Here is a 20,000-nt window from a genome sequence, read left to right as displayed (position 1 = left end):
TACCTTCCTTTTATTGTCCTCACGGAATTTAATTAGAACATGTAAGTTATACCAAAGATCCTTCTACCAAATGTGTGTCCTTAGCTAGACTTCAAAGCACTTTTAAAATATGCATGATACCGTTATTTAGTTCTGCCCATGGCCTTTTGCAAGCCTTTGAGATGTGTTTGGAAATACTCTTGTAGTGTCTCCCTTATTACATTGATTTCAAAACCATTGCACATAAGGTCAGTTATGCCACATAAAGGCAATTTAAGAATGACGAAGCTTTTTCTGCTTCAGTACTTGAAAGACCTCAGTTGGGAATTAAGTTGGTAACTCCCAAAATTTTCATTGTGTGTGTGTGTGTGTGTGTGTGTGTGTGTGTGTGTGTGTGTGTGTGTGTTAAGTTGGTAACTCCCAAAATTTTCATTCTTTGTGTGTGTGTGTGTGTGTGTGTCCTGGGGCCTGAACTCTGGGCCTAGGTACTGTCCCTCAGCTTTTCAGCTCAAAGCTAGCGCTCTACCACTTGAGCACTTGAGCCACAGCACTATCCCTGGTTCTGGTGGTTTATTGGAAATAAGAGTCTCACGGTGTTTCCTGCCTGGGCTAGCTTTGAACCACGATCCTCAGATCTCAGCCTCCTGAGTAGCTAGGATTACAGGTGTGAGCCACTGGCACGCAGCTTAATTTTCATTCATTTTTATCACTTTTTATTAGAAAAATAGCCTTGTAAGCAAAAACAAACTTTCTTCTGTTTTGTTTCAAAAGATTGTGATTAACAGCAAGAACTCTGGAGTTGACCTGACATGGTTTTAAGTATATTCTGCCATTTCCTATCTGAATGGCCTGAAGGAAATGTCTTAACCTCTTTAAATATTTCATATGTAAAATCTTCAGCTCAATACTTACCAAATATGAGGCACTCAGTAAATAGTGTTTGTTGTAATTATTAATGGTAATTCTGACTCCTTGCCTACTGATGTAGAAACTGACATGTGAAAGTTAGATTTATCACTCCTTTGTCCACAGAAATTGACTTGGCCTGGCAAATGGCTATTTTCGAGAATGCTTTACAGCATTAAGTTAATGTCTATTGATAATTATTTAATTAATGTCCCTTAATTGTACCCCAGCCTTACCCCCAGTCAGAACAGAGAAATTAAGTGACTAGATAAATCAATTCCTTCCTAAAATATGATGGACTTCAAAGAAATATATGGGAATCAAATAAAGTAAAAATCATCTTGATACATTTTTTGCATGGAAAAATGATCGTTTGTGCTTTGGGGAAATTGAAGCAGGTCTGCCTGAGAGCTAACCTCACTTAGGGATTGACAGTGAAATGTAATTTCTAAATTAGTGATGATTTTTTGTATCTTTCCTGTAGCACCTACTAAAAGTTCAGGAGGAATACAAAAGGAAAGAAGCTGAACTTGACAAAATCAAAGATGACAAGTTACAGGTGGAAAAAATGTTAGAAAATCTTAAAGAAAAGGTACATAAGTCCTGTATTAACTTTTCCCCTTGTCCTTTTTCCCTTTTTCGGTGACAATGAAAATTCTCTGGAAGTTTCTGCAGTAGAAATCCATGTAGAATGTTTGTGGTTGGGTATTAAAATCCCCTTTTCTGGGTAATTGTTTTATTGAGAGATCTACTTTGAGGTATGGATATTTAGACACTCTTTAAACAGTCTGTGGAATATGCTTTTCAATAGATATAATGTTTATCTATCTCTTAAGTTCCTCAGTCTTAGACCAGAGTACACAACCCTTCCCTGTTTCATTTTATCAAGCTGATAGCAACACAGAAAACTCATGTGATACAGAGTACCTTTGATTGAAAGGAAGAAACACAAATGCAGCTAGAACACTGACACTTGTTTACAGACACTCCATCTAGTGTGATCATGAGTCACCATAAGAAAGAATAATAGCCAACATAAAAAGAAGGAAACGTTGGGATGAAACAGAGACACAGTATTCTAAGGGTAGAAAATAGGGACAGGAAAGAGAAGATGGGGCTTTATTAAGCAAAAGACTGCTTCAATAAGAACCACCAGTGAGGACCTCTGAGACAGCATAGTAACATCTGGATGGACTTAGTGCATCACAACTGAGTCAGGTACCCAGTCTATTTTAGGTGTGTGCAGTCTACTGATAGATGTCTCCTTTTCATATATCTCCATTCTTATCTATGCCTAAATATTTTTGCTGAACTTATTCTTTAAGGAAGAAAAGCTTATTGACCAGAACTACTTACTTATGATGTCTCATAAAGAAAAGAAAGATTAGTGCTTCAAGCAAAAGTCTGAAATGCAGCAATGATACATTACTGCAGGAGCTCTTGCTCTGTCTCTTCTATGCTCAGTACAGGAAGATGCAGTACATACAGACCCTGGGTGATTTGCTAACACAGTGACGATCTCCAGAGTACCATTAGGAATTGGCAATCTTATTGTAGTTGAAATAAATGATTGAAAATGTTTTCTTCTGGAGGCCATTTGCAATATGCTTTTAATTCTTCCACATCACAAAACCAACTCACTTTCTAGTTTTGTGGATGCTATTAAAGAAATGAGCACAATCCCAGAGAAATTCATTCATCAAGCATTTAATTGAAAAGTGTCAAAACTATCCTACTCATCAGGACTTTACTCATAATGCCAGAGGTTCTAAATTGTTCCCAACCTGCTACATAACAGCTCTCTTTCACATCCCACATAAAACAGAATGTATAGCCAGAAGACTCTACAAAATGTATAGCCAGAAGACTCTACATAGTCATACTAATGTCGTACATAGTCATACATAGTCGTACTAATGGCATTATGCTTAGAATTGACAAAAATTAACTTCAGGGCATTTTTACTATAAGCACCTTTCTGCTTTGCAAAGAATTTCATTGAAAGAAACAAAAGGTCACATGGCATAGATGACACTTGCCATATTGCACCAAATAACAACTTTCTCATTCTGAAACTGAATATTTCATGAAGTAGTGTGATACATTCAAGCAAACATCTGTTTGATAGAAAGAAAACAATGAGTCAGAATGTTTTCCTATTGTTTTAAATAAAGCTTCTTTTAGAGAAATTCATGACAGGTCATTATAAACTGGTCTGTGGGATGCCGATTTGTCACCAAATATTTCAACCTGACAAAATTAGATTAGGAAACCTTAGATCATCAATTAGACTAAAGAAAAAAGATTTCAGATTATAAGCAGTAAGTAATGGTAAGGAGTGATCTTTTTGTAGGTTTGAGAGAGGGAGGATTCTTGACAGTAAGTCCCAATGTGAGTTATTCTTAGTGTTTTGCAATGTAACAGAGAAACATATTTTATCTGTCTTACTGGTGGAAACAATTGGCTCTTTGAATCTACTAGTAGAATTCAAGGTAATAAACATCTTTTCAATATCATTTCATTTAGAACACAGTTCTGTTCAAGGTGGCTAAAACTTCTCAGGAAATCTTAACATTTTAAAGCAACCCCAGCTGGTTAAACTCTCACAGTTAAGAAACTGGCTTACTGTATCATTTAATGTTTTGAAGGAATTGGAGGCAGATGTGTAGCCTCTGGCTTAGACATGAGCCAGTGGTTTAAATCAAACTTGGCATAATGGTTACTGTCTGGGTTTAATTCTCAAAGCCAAAGATTGACTGGGTCATCAAGACAGGGTTTCCCTTTGACTACAGCCAGGAAACGTATAAATGCACAATACCACATGTCTCACAGCACAGACCATTCATTTCATTCAGAGACAGCTTCTGGGAAGCTTTGAAGACATCTATAAAGAAAATGGAAGGAATTCTGTCCCTACTGAGGGCTTGTGGAAGGAAAGAAGTGATGAAGCATCTGAGTCAGCCATGATCTGCCCCACAAGAAGCACTTCCCCAGCATTTTCTTTTACAACAGTAAGACTTAAGCAGTGATTCCTTTCATTTCTTCTTCTGAAGCCTCCTCTTTCACATATATAAGAAAAGATGTTCTCATAACCTAGACACAGAAGGGAAGATCCATGAATGGTATGCAGGCATTTTTTTCAGTCTTGTTACCGGGCATTAGTTTCACTTGAAGGTCTATTATAAAACCTACCTGGTATACTCCAGAAAAGAAAAAAAATCAACAACAGAGAAAATATCATTTGACTAATGATATTTTTGGTCATGGTCATTTCTTACCATAAAGTCGGGAATATTCTAACTGTCCTTAACAAAGAGAAGAAAGTGAGAGTGAGTTCTCTAGTTAATAGAGATCAGCATTAATTTTTAGTTCCAAAGCCAATAGTTAAGTGCCTTTGAGTGGATTGGCTATATTACAGATTCTTCATTCAGGCATGGCACTTAACCATATCAGAGTGTGGACATAACATTTCAAAAAAAGACAAAAAGAATAATCCTCTTAACACTAAATGACCTGTTATGAAACATTGGCTCTAACACTCCTTAGCAATGTAATTTTAGCAAACTTGCCCTATTTATCCTAGCCTTTCCTCTTCTGTCTGATGGAGATAATACATGACTACCAATTTCTGGCACCTAATACATAATAACTGTTGAGTCTGGCTCTCCAGATGACTTATATAGAGTCAAAAAGGATAAAGCAAAAAAAAAAAAATAACAAACTGATGAAAATAAGTGTTTACATTTTTCTTTTGTTTTGAAGTCTTTTAAAGATGTTTTGGATTATCCGTGGTACTTTTGTAATCCATGCTGTTTTCTTTACCATTCAATAATTTACAATGTTGCTTTTATTATCCTGTGATACTTTTATGAGCCTATTGCCTATATTCTCAGCTACTCAAGAAGTCAAAATGGAAGGATGGCTTGTGTCCAACAGTTCAAGATGAGCCTAAGCAAAACAATGAGATCTCATCTGAAAAATTAGTTACTTGTTACACAGTTCATTGAAACCAACTCACTTTCTAAATAAGGTGAACTGATATAGGAAGCATGTTATCCCCACAGGAAAACTGTGCTCCTCGACTGTGTGCATCAAACCAGGAAAATGACTACCCTCTTGAGAAGACGATGAATGGCAGTCCTATCAAATCTGAACGTGAAGCACTGCTAGTGGGTAAGGAAGCCAGTACACATACAATTCATAGGATACAGAGGAGAAGGGGAGGGAACTTCCTAAGAATCACAAGCATGCTTGTGATTATGATATTTGACCATAAGACCTCAGAGTCCTGACTGTGATGGAGTCAGAAGAAGTAGATTTACTACCAGGTCAACTGTGTGGGTAAGCATATTGTATATTTGTGTGTGTGTGTGTGTTGTGTGTGTGTGTCTGTGTGTGTGTGTGTTTCTGTGTGTGTGTGTGTGTCTGTGTGTGTGTCTGTGTGTGTGTGTGTGTCTGTGCTGGTTGTAGAGTTTCAACTCAGGGCCTGGCTGTTATCCATGAGCTTTTGTGCTCAAGGCTAACACTCTACCACTTGAGTCACAGCTCCGCTTCTGTCTTGTTCAGTAGTAAATAAGAGTTTTACAAGCTTTCCTGCTTGGGCTGGCTTTGAACCACAATCCTCATATTTCAACCTCCTGAGTAGATAAGATTATAAGCATGGGCCAACAGCACTCAGCTTGTGGACTGATTTTTAATCTGTATATAAAGATAGCTGAGCTCACTTTATGTTCTGGAGGCTACTGAGCCTCTAGAAGCAAGTGTATGCTTCTCAAGGTTTTTCATGCTGCTAGTTGAACAGTTGATAGTTTTTGTCTCATCACTCTCATACCAAATAAAACGTATCTTGTACCTACTGACACTGAATATGTTAGTGTCTTTTCCAACACTTTTCCCAACTTTCCAACCCATCACCTGGTAATCCTACAATTCAATTTAATTCAATTGCATTCTGACCGTACAAGTGGAAGTTATCTTTATATTCGGGGTTACAAGGCTCAGTATCACAAATCTGGATATATGAGGAGATATTTAGGCTCAAACATCAGATCCCTTAATACATTGATTCACTTTCCTTTATGGTAACAAATACACAAGCAAATCAACTTATAAAGAGAAAAGGCAAGCCAGGCACCAATGGCTCACACCTGTAAACATAGCTACTCAGGAGGCTGAGATCTGAGGATTGCAGATCAAAGCCAGCCTAGGCAAGAAAGCCCATAAGACACTTATCTTCAATTAACCACTAGAAAACCAGAAGTGCTACTGTGACTCAAAGTGGCACAGCATTATCAGGGACAGTGCCCAAGGTCCTGAGTTCAAGGCCCACAGCCAACAAAAAATAAAGAAAAATTAAAAGGCTCATTTTGGTTCATGATTTTAGATATTTCAGCCTGTGTTTGGTTGGCCTCATTGATTTCAGCCTTTTATAAAAACAACAAACACATCATGGTGCCAATGTATGGAAAAATTATTCACCTCATACCCACAATGCAAAGAAGGGGTGTCTGGAGTCTCAATATCCCCCTTCAAAGGCATACTCCCATTAAGTGACTCACCTGCCACCAGGTTCCAGATCTTGAAGGCTCCTTGTCTCAGATTTTTTAAAAGCTGGGCACAGTTGTTTGTGCCTGTAATCCCAGATATTCAGGAGGCAGAGATCAAGAGGATTATAGTTCATGCTAGCTCCGGAAAAATGTTAACAGGACCTTCATCTGAACAGGTAAGCCACTGTGGTAGTATACAGCTGCAAGCCTAGCTAGGTATGAGGCATAGATAGGATGATTGCAATTCCCAGGCCAACTGAAACAAAAAAAATGAAACCCTGTTTAAAAACTAATCTAAAGCAAAAAGGGCTAGAGAATGGCCCATGTACCTGCCTAATAAGTACAAGGGCCTGAGTTCAAACGTAAGTTAAAAAATAAAATAAAATAAGACACCCTACGCAGAAAATTCCAAAGGGTTGTCAGAGTTGTGTGCTAAGAACTAGAACAAATACTGAAGATTTACTTTGTTACTGCATCATGTTGACAAATGACTTAGGAGGCTCTCTATGGTAGTGATTGCTGGAGTTATTCTCACTATATAAAAATTCATTCAGAGGCCAGGCACTGGTGGCTCGCACCTGTAATCCTAGCTACTATGAAGGCTGAGATCTGAGGATCACGGTTCAAAGCCAGCCCAGGCAGGAAAGTCTGTGAGACTCTTACCTCCAATGAACCACCAGAAAACAAAGTGGCGCTGTGGCTCAAGTGGTGGAGCACTAGCCTTCAGCTGAAGAGCTGAGGGACAGCGCCCAAGTCCAGAGTTCAAGCCCCATGACAGACAAAACAAAACAAAAAAACCTCATTCAGAAAGGCAAGATTACACAAGTGGTTAGCAAGTCAAGCAGACCTTCCTTCCCAGCTTGACCCCACAATTTATTTTCTGACCTTCATTTTCACCATCTACAAAATGGGCATAAGATCATTGACTACCCTATAAAGCAATAAAAAAGCATTTACTATGATAATTGGCTCATAGTAAGCCCTTAGTAAATAGTACTCGTTTTACATTTACAGTGCTATTTCCACAAGTATATTGATATTGTGTTCTATTTGGAGAGCAATGTCTGATTGAGGTTCAATACATTTAATTATTTAAGAAGGGGCTGGTTAATCTCAGCTGCCTTCTAAAACACTGAACCATATAAGTGGCCCTTCTCCAGTCTCAGAAGTCCTCCACCCTGGCTGGCTTGTGCACCAATATTTCTAAGATATACTTGCCTCTTTTGTAATAGATGTTATACTCATAGTTAAGACTTTGGTATATTAATAAAGGTGCTCACAAACAAGCAGGACTTGTGCGCAACTTCCTGTTATCCCAGTACTCTGGAAACTCAGGATAGAGAATATTAGACAAGGCTTAGCTACACAGCAAGACCCTCTGACTCAAAAGAAAGTGAAATTCCCAGAAGGATCCGCCACTGAATTTTCAAGAAAAAGGCAATTTTTTAAATGTGTGTTGTTATTAAGGAGTTGTACAGAGGGGTTATCATTTCATCAGTCAGGTGAGGAGTAAGATATTGGACAATGTCACCTCTTCCTTCACTTTCCTCCTCCCATCCCTGCCCACAAGTTGCATAGTTCATTTTAACATAGTGTATATTGAATACCATGACTGCCTTTGTTCACTCTTCCACCATTCCTTTGCCCTCCTTGTGCTCCCCCCAAAAAGACAAAAGACAAAAGCAAGAACAAACAACAGCAACAAAACCATGTTTTCATTTCCTGGAATTCATTTTGATAAACAGTATTTTAGATATTCAGAGGAGTTATGCCTCTGGGTTCCTCCTCTAAGAGTATCTTCCTTTAGTCTGTTTGTGTGTGAATGCCTAGAGTACTGTATAAGTTAATGTGTCCACTATATTTTAGATCTATTTTCCACATATGAGAAATAATGTGCCATTGGTCTCTCTGAGCTTGGCTTACCTCACGTAGCATGATTTGTTCTAGGTATATCCATTTCTGTGCAAATGACATAATATTACTCTTTCTACTAGATGAATAAAATTCCACTGTCTATATGTACCACATTTTTATCTACTCATCTATTGTGTTTATGTTTTTATCTACTCATCTGGTCTGTTTCCATAACTTGGCTATTGTGAATAGTGGAGTAATGAATATGGATGTGCAAGTGTCTATGGTATCCTGACTTAAAATGTTCTGGGTAAATGCCCAGGAGTAGAATGTCTGGGTTATAGGGGAGATCTATGTTTAGATCTTCAAACCACCTTCCAAAGTGATTTCACTAGTTTATATTTCCACCAATAATGCAATAGGGTTCCTGAAAGAGACAACTTTTAATATTTTCCAAATCAGAGTTTTTGGCAAATTGGCATGGCATCAAGGAGATCTGTGGAAGAAGTATTTGAGAGAGAAGGCAGGCTCTGAAAATGAAGAGCCCTAGAAAAAGAAAAAGTTCTTTAAATGTTTATTTTGTTTTTTAAAGAACATACTCAGGCTGACAGAGAAAGGGAACTCTGTTTTTAGGATCAGTTCTTTGAATTTAAACTCACAAAAATGTTTAGTGTTTTTAAACCTATGGATATATTCCTTCCCATTTGTCAGTCTCTATTAGTCATGACATCTAGAATTTCTTTGAATATAGACTGTTTTCTTCAAACTTTGTTTTTCAACTAGAAACAGTGTTTAGAAATTCAACTTCTGTAGTCATTTAACAATAATACTAAAAGCAGTAGCATCCCTTTTAAACAAATTTTGAAACTTACCATCAGGTCTTCCTCGAGACTCTTTTACCATCTTATCTTTGAAAGATTTGCACAAAGAACAATGTGAACTCTAAGCCACAATTTAAATTTGTCCTTTTCTTGCCAGTCACTTAATTGGACCAAAAAAGGTTATAGTTTACAACTAAATCAAATGTCACTTTTATTGAAATGTCAGTCTTCAGCAAATTCTCTTCTAGATCTATCAATCAGATCTTGTAGAAATAGGTGAATTCAAAATTATTTAGGGAAGATGCAGTAGTGGATTCCTGTCATCCCAACTACTGCAGAGTTGGAGATTGGGAGGTTCATAGTTCAAAGTCAGACCCTTCAACTAATAAAGAGATGAATGCAATGCCACAGATTTGTCATCCCAGCTGTACAAGAAGAGCAAATGGAAATCTTGAGGTCTAGGCCAGCCCAGGTAAAACGCAAGACCTAATTTGAAAGGAAAAAAATCCAAAAAGTCTTAATATGTGACTCAAATGTCAGAGCACCTGCCTCACAAAGGCAAAGCTGTGAGTTCAAACCCCAGTCCCACCAAAATTAAAATGTTTGGCTTACAAGTGCACACCTGTCATCCCAACTACAAGGGCAGTATAAATGGAAAGACCTAGGCAGATCCAAGCAAAGAATAAAAGGTAAGCACATACCTAAAAACTAACTAAAGCAAAAAGGGCTAGTGGTATGCAAGTGGTAGAGTGCCTGCCCAGCAAGTGCAAGACTTTAAGTTGAAACCCCAGCACCAGAAATAAAGAAGAAATCTTTCTAGTTGTTGCATAAACAAAGATTATTAGAACAATTATCCTATGGTCAGACCAATGAAGGCAGTTGTTGAGCTTCCAGTTACTCCCAGAGTTAGGTTGAGTCAACATCATAGGCATTCCTGAAGCATGTAAAAAAAGAATTCTTATTACATGATAACAGCTGGGGCTCTAAGCACAGAATGCTAGTGGCCACTTGAGTGAGCCATGAGTGAAATGTTTGGCTTTTCTTTATAGAGCTACTCACAAAATAAATCCCAAATACAATCAGCAGATTGTCTTGTGAGAGGCACTAGGTTAATCAGGGAAGATGTCTGATTTGTACATTTAACAAGATATCATTAATGCCTAGGATGCTGTGGTTTAATTTGAAGTCTATTCGAAGGAACTAAAAAACCCATAATAATCTAAATTTATCATAAAATTCCATAATTTGTATGTTTTATAAACATTACAGATGATGGAAGTGACTTCTCAAATATCAGTTTTTCTGCATGTGGTAAGGTATATAGAGGCAGCACATGTAGTGATTAAAAGCCACTTACACAAAAAAAAATGGAATTTTACTCATCCGTTAGAAACAATGGTATTGTATCATTTGTAAAGAAATGGAAAGCTGGGAAAAAATGTTATCTCCACCTTCCTCCATGTTCACCCATTTGGAGCAAGCATTGAATATATCTGAAGTAAGGCAGGTCCAGAGAGAGAAACGATACATATTTCTTCTTATATGTGGCAGCTAGAATTAGCTTATAAACTTACAAGTAAATACATTGGCTGGCATGCAAATGTATACAAATGTATTAACTGAAATACGGTAGATTTATAGGAGATCTCAAATACTGTAATTCCTAAAAAAGGCAAAGTCAAAGTTCAGCAAACTGAAACAGCAAAAAGCAGGTATGCAAAAGGGGTGGGGTGGAGTCAAGGGGGAAAGGGTAAGCAGATGAAGAGGAGACGAGGGAAGAATTCAGACAAGAATCCAATGTATATCCTACAAAATTAAGAGTGAGAGAAGGGATGGGGAGGGGAGGGATGGATGAGAATGTTGAAAGAGGTGACGTTGATCAAATTATATTGTATTCATAAACTACGTTGTTAAGTGGCAACTTCTTTGTATAACTACTTAAAGATATTTTTTAAAGAGCTACTGAGTTCAAATATCAGCTCTACCATTGCCAGCGTGTGGTCATGAGCAATTTAACCTTTCTGTGCCTCCACATCCTCTTTTGTGAAAGGGATATGGCAATACCTCCATCACATGGTGATTCAGATGATTAAATGTGTTAAATATATGTATAGTGTCCAGTATATCTGTATTGTGTTTATGCACATGTATACATATGAATTTGTCTACTTAATAGTGGAATCTCAAATAATGGCATGCTCGAGTATAACATCTAGGATATTGTCTCCATAGGAATTATCTCCACCTTCCTCCATGTTCACCCATTTGGAGCAAGCATTGAATATATCTGTTCCTACTTGCACCGTCTTGATAATAAGGTATGTGGGGGCCCAAAATGGAAATGCTTGGGAACTGAGGGTTCATGATTGTTAGGGAACCTTAGTCTGTTTGGGCATACATTGTCCATTACTTATCACTCTGAGGAAATTAACCCCTCATTTGCTGTCTCCCTGAGACTCCATGTAGAGATTCCCTTTTGGCAAGTAGGGTGACCTTCAGTCCTAGTTTGTCTGAGACAGAGGGTTTTACTGTCAGTGCTCAAACCAGGGAAGTCATGGGCAAACTAAAATGAGCTGGCCATCCTCTTTTCAGGATAGATCTTATAGAACCTACATTCCTTTAATTTACATATGAGCTCTAGGTTAAGCACAATAGGCTTTCCCATACAAGTTTTGTCGTGGGTCTCTAGCCATTACTAACTGTTATTTTTCCAAAATGGAAGTCTAACTCCACTACCCTCCCACCATCACCACTGCCATTGTCTACTGTGAAACATTGGAGGCATGGACAAAAGAGAAATTGATGCAACAGTGAGCTGCTGGCTTCTGTAACACAGTGTGTAGCTGTTTACAGCTGATGTCATGGGCCATTTCCTTTCCTCAATATTGGCCTGTGGGAAGGAGCTTCCACTCCAGGCAAATCTGCAGCTAATTCCCTAAGAAGTGAAAGATGCCTCTTTGCAGCAGGAGGCTCTTGGCTTCTCAGAATGAATATGCTCATGCTACCTTTTGTCATAAGTAGCCTTCAATGGATGGTAGTCACCATTTCATAGGATCTGGGCATCTTGGCAAGTACCATTGCATACAGATTCCTGAAAGCTCAATGTCCAAAATGTTCAACCATTAAGCCTATGTTATCTTAACATAGGACCTAATTGCTTTAACTATATTCTGGCTGTGGTCATACATCTTCCTTGATCGTGTTTGTGTTCATTCTAGCTCTCACTCCCCCCTCATTTCCCTCTAGGAAGTGATGCTATTTCAACAAGTAAATAGTCCCTTTGGGCAGGGAAAGAGATTGGAATGGGAGTACCAGAATCAAGTAGTCAGTTACAATGATAGGAAATTAAGCACTATGTCAATAAAAAAAATTCTGGCTCCTTTTCAGCTTACAAAAACAACATAATGTACATTGTCTTAAAATATAAGCAATATAGAAGTATAGTGAAGAAAAAGTGAGAATTGCACATAAGCCCACCCCTCAAGAATAACCACTGCAAACAGTTTGGTATATCTTCAGACCTTTTATTATGTACATACTATGCTTGTGTTTTATGTCCATCTCTCTACACAATATCTAGCATATTTTGGAATAGTTCTGCTCTTTATACACTGCAATTCACCTCAGTCAGTGCACAGGATCTACTTTACTGCCAGCCCAGAGAAGTTCTAACCTAGGCCAAGTTCCTCCTTAGCAGCCTCCCAACAAAAGCCTTAAGTCATACCAACACAATTGGAAGTTCTGTCCTCTCACTTCTGGAACATTCAGTGTGGCAGCTACTCTAGATTTCTTTAAGGATGCCTGGTGCTCTTCAGTAAAGCCTGGTGTGCAGGTTCACATTTCTAGAGGTAGCTGCTAATGGAAAGACATCCACCTGAAAAAGCACTAAATGAATATAACAGTTTTGATTTTGGTGTATGTGTGTATGAGAGAGAGAGATAGAGAAAGAGAGAGAAAGAGAGAGAGAAACAGAAGTAGGAATACAAATCAAACCATCCCCCATTCCTGTTATTTTTCCTTTGTGAGCTATGCATGTATGAATAAATTCTGCTCTGGTGATGGCCATTTCTGCCTCCACTCCCCTCCCAAGAGACTTAGCAGCTTCCATGGGTCTACACATAGGATCATCAGCACTAAGAAGCCATCTTTCAGCTGGCTACATACCCAAACCTCTTTAGGCAACTGACACAAGCTCTTCACAATAGCAAAGTTAGTGGACTGTGTCTGGTAGTCGCAGCTGATCTACCAAATCATACAAATGCACACCTCCCAATATACACACACACACACACACACACACACACACACACCACCACCAACAACAACAACAGGATTCTAAAGTAGGCAGCAGAGGGGAAAAAAAAGAACCAGAATGGTCATGAACCATACTACACACGAAGCTGATTTTGAATGGGGCATTTCTTCTCCATCCTGCAGATCTGCACCAGTGATGTGGAATGTCTCATGAGCAGACTCCAGCATACCTTCAAGCAAGAAATGACTGGAGTTGGAGCCAGCCTGGAGAAAAGATGGAAGTTCTGTGGCTTTGAGGGCTTGAAACTAACCTGAATCTCTTTGCCTAACAATTTAGGATCCTGAAAGTAAACATGTTGGACAAAGCTTAGAAAGTGATTTGTATTTTCAATGGGTTTCAATTGGGAGTTGCTTTAAATTTCATTCCTGTAATATCTTTTGAGTTAAAATAAGGATCCTAGAACAGCACCTCGAGCTACAGGCCCTAAAAAGAAATTGCTTCAAACCTCAAGTGCTGTGTAACGTCCTCCCCCTTTTCTGGCAATTGGTTGTCTTTTCTTATTAGTACTATTGAAAAAGTCCTGAGGCTAAGAAGTGTTTGGAGTGTTTTGGTGTCTGTACTACTGTTGTGACCCCTGATATTTTTTTAACCACTGTAAACAGAAATGTTTTGATGATTCCTTTGTGACTTGTTTTTCCAAACCTCTCTTCACATTAATGTTGCTACTAGTGAAAGAGATGATTGGAGTGCTACTCTGTGTAACTGTCATTGTCTTTCCAGTCCCCGATAGACCAATAAATGAAACCCCCATCAGTGTCCTCTAGAAGGTGCTTGACCAATTCGCCTTTGAAATGACAAAGCATGGTCTGTGGCTTTTTGCAAAACTATTATGAACCAAAAGTTGACAAATGTTCCAAAGTTATTTTCTCTAATAGTTATTTCTGAGTAAAAAGTCTATTTCAGAATGTTAAAAAGGAAATCTAGCTATATTCACAAAAAGCTAGTAACCAGTATGACTAGCATATCCATGCTACTCAGAATCACTTGTAAATAGTCGGCTTTTAAAGGAGGGCATGCTTAGTTTTCTATGAAGTAAAATGTGCTCATGTGTGAGTGTGTGCACATGCACACACATATTAGCAGAAGGGATTTATTTTAATATCCCCCCCACCCAGCCTTCTTACAGTCTATTGGTCCCTTTTCCTCTGCTCTCAATGTTGAACTGAAAACTGTACTACTGTAAATACTGTGTTTATGCTAAATGTAAAGAGTTGATATAAGTCGTACTGAACAAATGAATAGATAATGGGACATGGATATGTGAGGCCTCCTATAACTAGGTCAGGTCCAACTGCAGTGCTGACTCCTGGGTACAGTTCTAGTTCTGTGGTACCCACGAGCATATAGCAGTGCTGGAGTATATGTGGACCATTCAGAAAGATGAAAGGAAAGGGAAGGAGAAAGAAAGGGGAAGGGGAAAGAAAAGAAGGAAAGAGGAAAGGGAAGGGAAGGGATAAGAAAGAAAAGGAAAGGAATAGGAAAGGAAAAGAAAGGGATGGGAAAGGAAAAGAAAGGAAAGGGGAAGGGGGAAGGGGAAGGGAGGGGAAGAAAAGGAAAGGAAGGGAAAGGAAAGGAAAGAAAAAGAAAAGAAAGAAAAAGAAAGGAAAGAAAGGGATTTGAGCTGGTATGTATAAGCAGAGGTGTTCTGTTCTTTATTTTTGTGTGGTAATGGTAGTGGTGCTTACAATAGTACAAGCATGCCCTGCCTTAAGCTCAATTGAAGGTAAGAGAATGCACTGAGTGAGCAAGGCCAATGGAGAGTATTTAATGACAGTACTTTGTAAATGACATGCCAGTAGTGTTGAAAGTTGTATTTTTAAAAGATAAATATTCCTTTTTATACCTGTGTTGTGTTCTGTTTGAATGACTTCTAAGTAATCTTTTAGAAGATCATCTCAGCTTCTCCCTTTGAGTTACCAGGATATTGGAAGAAGATGCTAAGCCTGCTTGACAACTAGAAATAGTATTCCATCACAGCTCATTCATGCTGAACATTGGCTCTCTCCTCAAGCTCCATGCTGTGACCCCAGCAGGAAGCGAGGGTTATTTTTACACATGCTTCCTAACTGAAGCATCTCTGTCATCAACACTGCTGGGAAGGGCTTTGATTCATCAGTCTCAGGGGCTCCTGAAATGTCTTATTTGTGGGTGTGTGTGCCTGTCCTGGGGCTTGAACTCAAGGCCTGTGTGCTGTCTTTGAGCTTTTTCACTCAAGGCTAGTGCTCTACTACTTGACTACTCCTCTACTTTTGACCTTTTAATGGTTGATTGGAGACAAGAATGAGGGACTTTCCTTCTTACACTGGCCTCAAACCACCATCCTCAAAGCTCATTCTTTTGAGTTGCTAAGATTATAGACTTGAGTTACCAGTTCCAGGCTTGGAATTACTTATTTTAATACTATGAAATAGAGGAAATTTTTCCACATCATTCATTTTCATTTGAATAAGTTACATTAAAATCAATTTTAAGGCAACAGCTGCCACACTTCTCTCTCCTTTGTTTAATATACATATTCCAAAGTGTCCCTTCCCCTCCTCTGTGTGTATATGTATATGTTAGCACACAGCCTCATTCTTTTTTTGTATGTTTTTTATTGTAAAAATGCTGTACAGAGGGGTTACAGTTACATGAGCAAGGTAATGAGTTCATTTCCTATTGAGCATTGTTGCCTCCTCCTTTGTTTTCCCCCTATCAAGAGCCTCACTTTCTACCACAGGCAGGGCCTCAATTCACCTACCTCTACCTCTCAAGTGCTGGATTATGTTTCTCAGCCACTATGCCCCAAACTCTGTTTCTATTACACCTGCCATTATAGTCCAGGTCTCTTCTTCTCAGCTTGCTTGAATATACTAATTGTGATGGTTAATTTTTCTGACTCAACTTGCCCATTTACTTGGTTGCACAGCAGTCTACAGGTTGGCATGAAAACATGTTTAGATGTGATTAAAATTTGAGGGGAGCCAATTTTATCATTTGGCATAAATTATACATTACCATAGTTGAATACTCAAACCAGTAGGCTTTGACTAATGCAGAGTACACACCACAATGTAAGTGGACTTCATCTATTCAATTACGGGCCTCAAGAGGAAAGACTGAGATCCCTGAGGAAAACTTGCAAAGCCCTCTCACAATTACCTGAGCCAAATCCTCTAACATTCTGTGTGTGTGTGTGTGTGTGTGTGTGTGTGTGTGTGTGTGTGTGTGTGTATCCCACTGGCTCTGTTTCTCTGGGGACCCCCGATATATACTATATACTAGTCAAGAGTTGTTACAGTATATAAGAATCCCATGTTTCTGTGTTATATTACATAATCAAACTGCAGCACATCCCTCTCTCACACACACAATTCTTTCCATTCACCATAGAGATCTATTATTGAAGCTATTTTTCCTTCGAAATTCTCAGTGCTATTTATGCTTCAATGTTCCACCATACATTTTGAAATATTGCTGTTTTGTTCTTTTTATGAGATACACTAGTTGGATTTTCCAGATTATAGTGAAGTCCTTTTTTATTTGTAATAATGGTTGTTTTATCTCCTTCCCTAGTCCTGTGACATCTAGTTCTGATTTTTTTTAATATTACTAAGTGACTTGTTAAGGTTCTTCAGTACAAATGAAAAAGTTTTTTTTTTTCAGAAAATTAGGTACATATCTGTGTCATATAGTTTTTTAAAAATTAGGACCCCAAAATGTATGATTTTTAACATAGTACAGAATAAAGTATTATTTCAAAAAGACAGTATAGATGTGCATGAACTTTTGACTCAGCACATAGAACTGTATGAACTGTCCAGACCTCTGGATTATCAGCTGTCTAGGATGGTCCACCAAGCAGGCCCTACTTCATTCTTCACTGCAGTTGCTGCCAGCTATTGAACAACTTTCATGTTCTCTTGCTGCCCCAAAGCACCTCCTGCCCACATGTCTTTAGGCAAATTATGTAAACACAATGAAAGCTTCAAATTCCTTATGGAATTCGTGTGACCTACAGGAAAAGATTCAAAAAGATAACATCTCTAAATTGCCTGGCCACGTTCTAACCACAGTGGGTTCTCAACGAAGAGTTTAGTTATGATGGTAATTCAACCAAAGTTCGATTTGCCCACAATATTAAAAACATGTCTTTATGTTCACACCTAGAATTGTGGGGATAAATCATGTCATTGTACTCCTACAAAGTAAACTGGTCAAATATATTCCAAGCATTTCATTGTCCCAGACACCCGGTCATGCAGTGTGGGATACCAGAGATATGGCAGAATTGCCTTTCAAGAAGATATTTATATGTTTTTATATTGACATTTATAGATTTTAATGATTTGATTTTAATCATTTAGCCAAAGACACAGAAGCTCAATGTAAAGCTACTCAGTATCAACCACCCAATGAATGGTATGGATAAGGTGGTAATGATACCCTGTGTTTGACTCTTGAACTTTCTGCACCTCTCCATTTTCCCCAGAGCCCCAGAGTGTAAGTTCCATGAGTGCATTGTCCTCATTTATCCTGTTCACTGCTACATCCCCAGATCCTAGAACATTTTAATGTGTCATGCATCTTTGGTAAATGAATATTCATGTAGCATTCTTAACTCCATTTATATAATAAGATAGATAGCTAATAGAATTTTTACTGCAGTATGAAAAGTAGATGGTATTTGCCTGTTTTAGTTAAAACTTGTAGGTGTAAAGTAACTTGCTTAGGTTTGTAAGGGGCAGAGATAAGATCTGAACCTTAATCTTTCTAACTATACGTTCACAACTTTCTACCACTCTGACCTTTACAGCAATCTAACTGGTAAGTATTCTTATAACTTCACATTGTTCATGTATAAGGTACCTGATACATGAAAGTATTCTCCCAAGAAAGTCAAAGATGTATACAACCTAACTCCTTCTCTCAAAAGCTGATAGGACAGTCTCATAAGTCATATACTATGTGTATTAGGAAGCTTAAGAGATGGGAGGAGAAGGCACGTTCAGAAAGATTATTTGCCCAAGGTACATAACAAGTATGTTACAAAGTGCACAAGTTGAATCCATGAAAATCTGCCTGCAACTTGTGCTTTTTTTATTACACCATGTTGCCATCAATCATCTTACACTGTCTCCTAACTTGAGCCTTTCCTCTTCATCTGTACAATAAAAATCAAAGTATATAAGCCTTAAAAATATCATGTAGGTCGCTATCTTCAATGCACTATGTACAATACCATGCCTGACAAAATGCTCAATAAATAGCAATTGTTATTATTCAAATACCAGTCATAATAATGATGCATTAATGACAACAGATCTGCTTTACCATACTGAGAACTCTACTTGGCTGCACAATTACATAAAAGAACAATGTGAGGTGATTTTAGATCATTTCAGTAGAGGCAGGTAATCCTGGCCCAAGACTAACACAGGGAGAAATCTTCTTTCTATTCTCTTTTCATATAATTACAATACCTTTCCATTTCTGTCCCCTTCTATCGTAGGACAGACCACAACACATCAACCGGAAGGCCAAAGGAGCCTTACTATTTCCTTTATCCTTAGGTCCATAATATCACCCCAGGCTTTGAGGTTGATGGTAAGCTTTGAAGATCTCAGCTACCCTAAATTGTCTATCTGAGAAGAAGGTGTCAGAGGTGTACTGAAGCAATTATTGTTAGGATAACGAAAGGAAAGAGGAGAAATCGATCACAAAGAGTTTACCTCTCCAGGCTGGATAGCCTTATGGAGATGGTGTCAGAGCTTAGGTGCACGTTATATTAAAGAGTATGCTGCCCAACTGCATTTACTCTACATCATATGAATATTAATTAACCCTACAATGAATAGTCCTCTGTGGCACCATACCTCTGGAACCTTAACATTCCTTAATTAATATTTTAAATCATGCTTTAAAGGAGTTTTCAAAGCAACTGGATGCACTGGTATTATATCCTTTGATCTTCATAGAACCCCATGAGCTAGGAGGGACAGATGGTTCCCTCACCATTATTGCCACTAAGGAAAACAAGTCTCAAAGGGATAAAGAGCCATACCCTAGGTCGTGCTGGCAAGTGGACTATGGAGCTAGGATGAAAATGCAGGATTCCTGAGTCCTCCCAATGTCTAGCCCACTTTAGCTCCAGCCTCTGCCTTGAATGGCTGAGAGGATACAATGAAGGGGCTCCACATGGCGCCATGGGACCTCTCATCAAAATACTGTTCTTAAGTGCATGAAATAAAATGCAAAGAATTGCAAAGGAAACCAATTCTACCAAAATCACATATGTATCAAAAATTTAAGGCCACCATTACATATGGCAATGTTTTTAGATGTCATACAGAAGTCCCCATCACATGGTAAATACTCTGTAAATGTTGATTAAATAAAATGTATTTCACAAATAAAATTTACACACACAGGTGAGTTCAATACTGATTCTTGTGCACACTTCGAAACTAGAAGTCAGTGCATAAATGGCTCCCTCAAGCATGTACTTGTGTGTAAAGTGGCAGATGAGCTTCCATGCAAGCAAGTATCAAGTACTACATGTAGGAGAAAATGAGCCAAATGCTATTCACAAGATATTAC

At 38.3% G+C, this 20,000-nt stretch overlaps 1 protein-coding gene across 4 annotated transcripts in view; it reads left to right on the top strand.

Annotated features, from left to right (window-relative positions):
• Positions 1-14,860, top strand: part of Enox2 (ecto-NOX disulfide-thiol exchanger 2) — a 331,459-nt gene extending 316,599 nt beyond the window's left edge. For all 4 annotated transcript variants that reach the window (XM_042682456.1, XM_042682454.1, XM_042682455.1 and 1 more), the window contains 5 exons: positions 1,370-1,477; positions 3,741-3,896; positions 4,950-5,058; positions 11,339-11,424; positions 13,544-14,860. In XM_042682456.1, coding sequence (XP_042538390.1) covers positions 1,370-1,477; positions 3,741-3,896; positions 4,950-5,058; positions 11,339-11,424; positions 13,544-13,675 — 591 coding nt within the window. In that variant the 3' untranslated portion in view covers positions 13,676-14,860. The remainder of the gene's footprint in view (positions 1-1,369; positions 1,478-3,740; positions 3,897-4,949; positions 5,059-11,338; positions 11,425-13,543) is intronic.
• Positions 14,861-20,000: the final 5,140 nt, after the last annotated feature.

Source organism: Dipodomys spectabilis, unplaced genomic scaffold (assembly GCF_019054845.1).
Source record: "Dipodomys spectabilis isolate Male_0828 unplaced genomic scaffold, ASM1905484v1 ptg000071l, whole genome shotgun sequence".
Taxonomy (NCBI): Eukaryota; Metazoa; Chordata; class Mammalia; order Rodentia; family Heteromyidae; genus Dipodomys; species Dipodomys spectabilis.
This window is presented reverse-complemented; position numbering and strand designations above follow the sequence as displayed.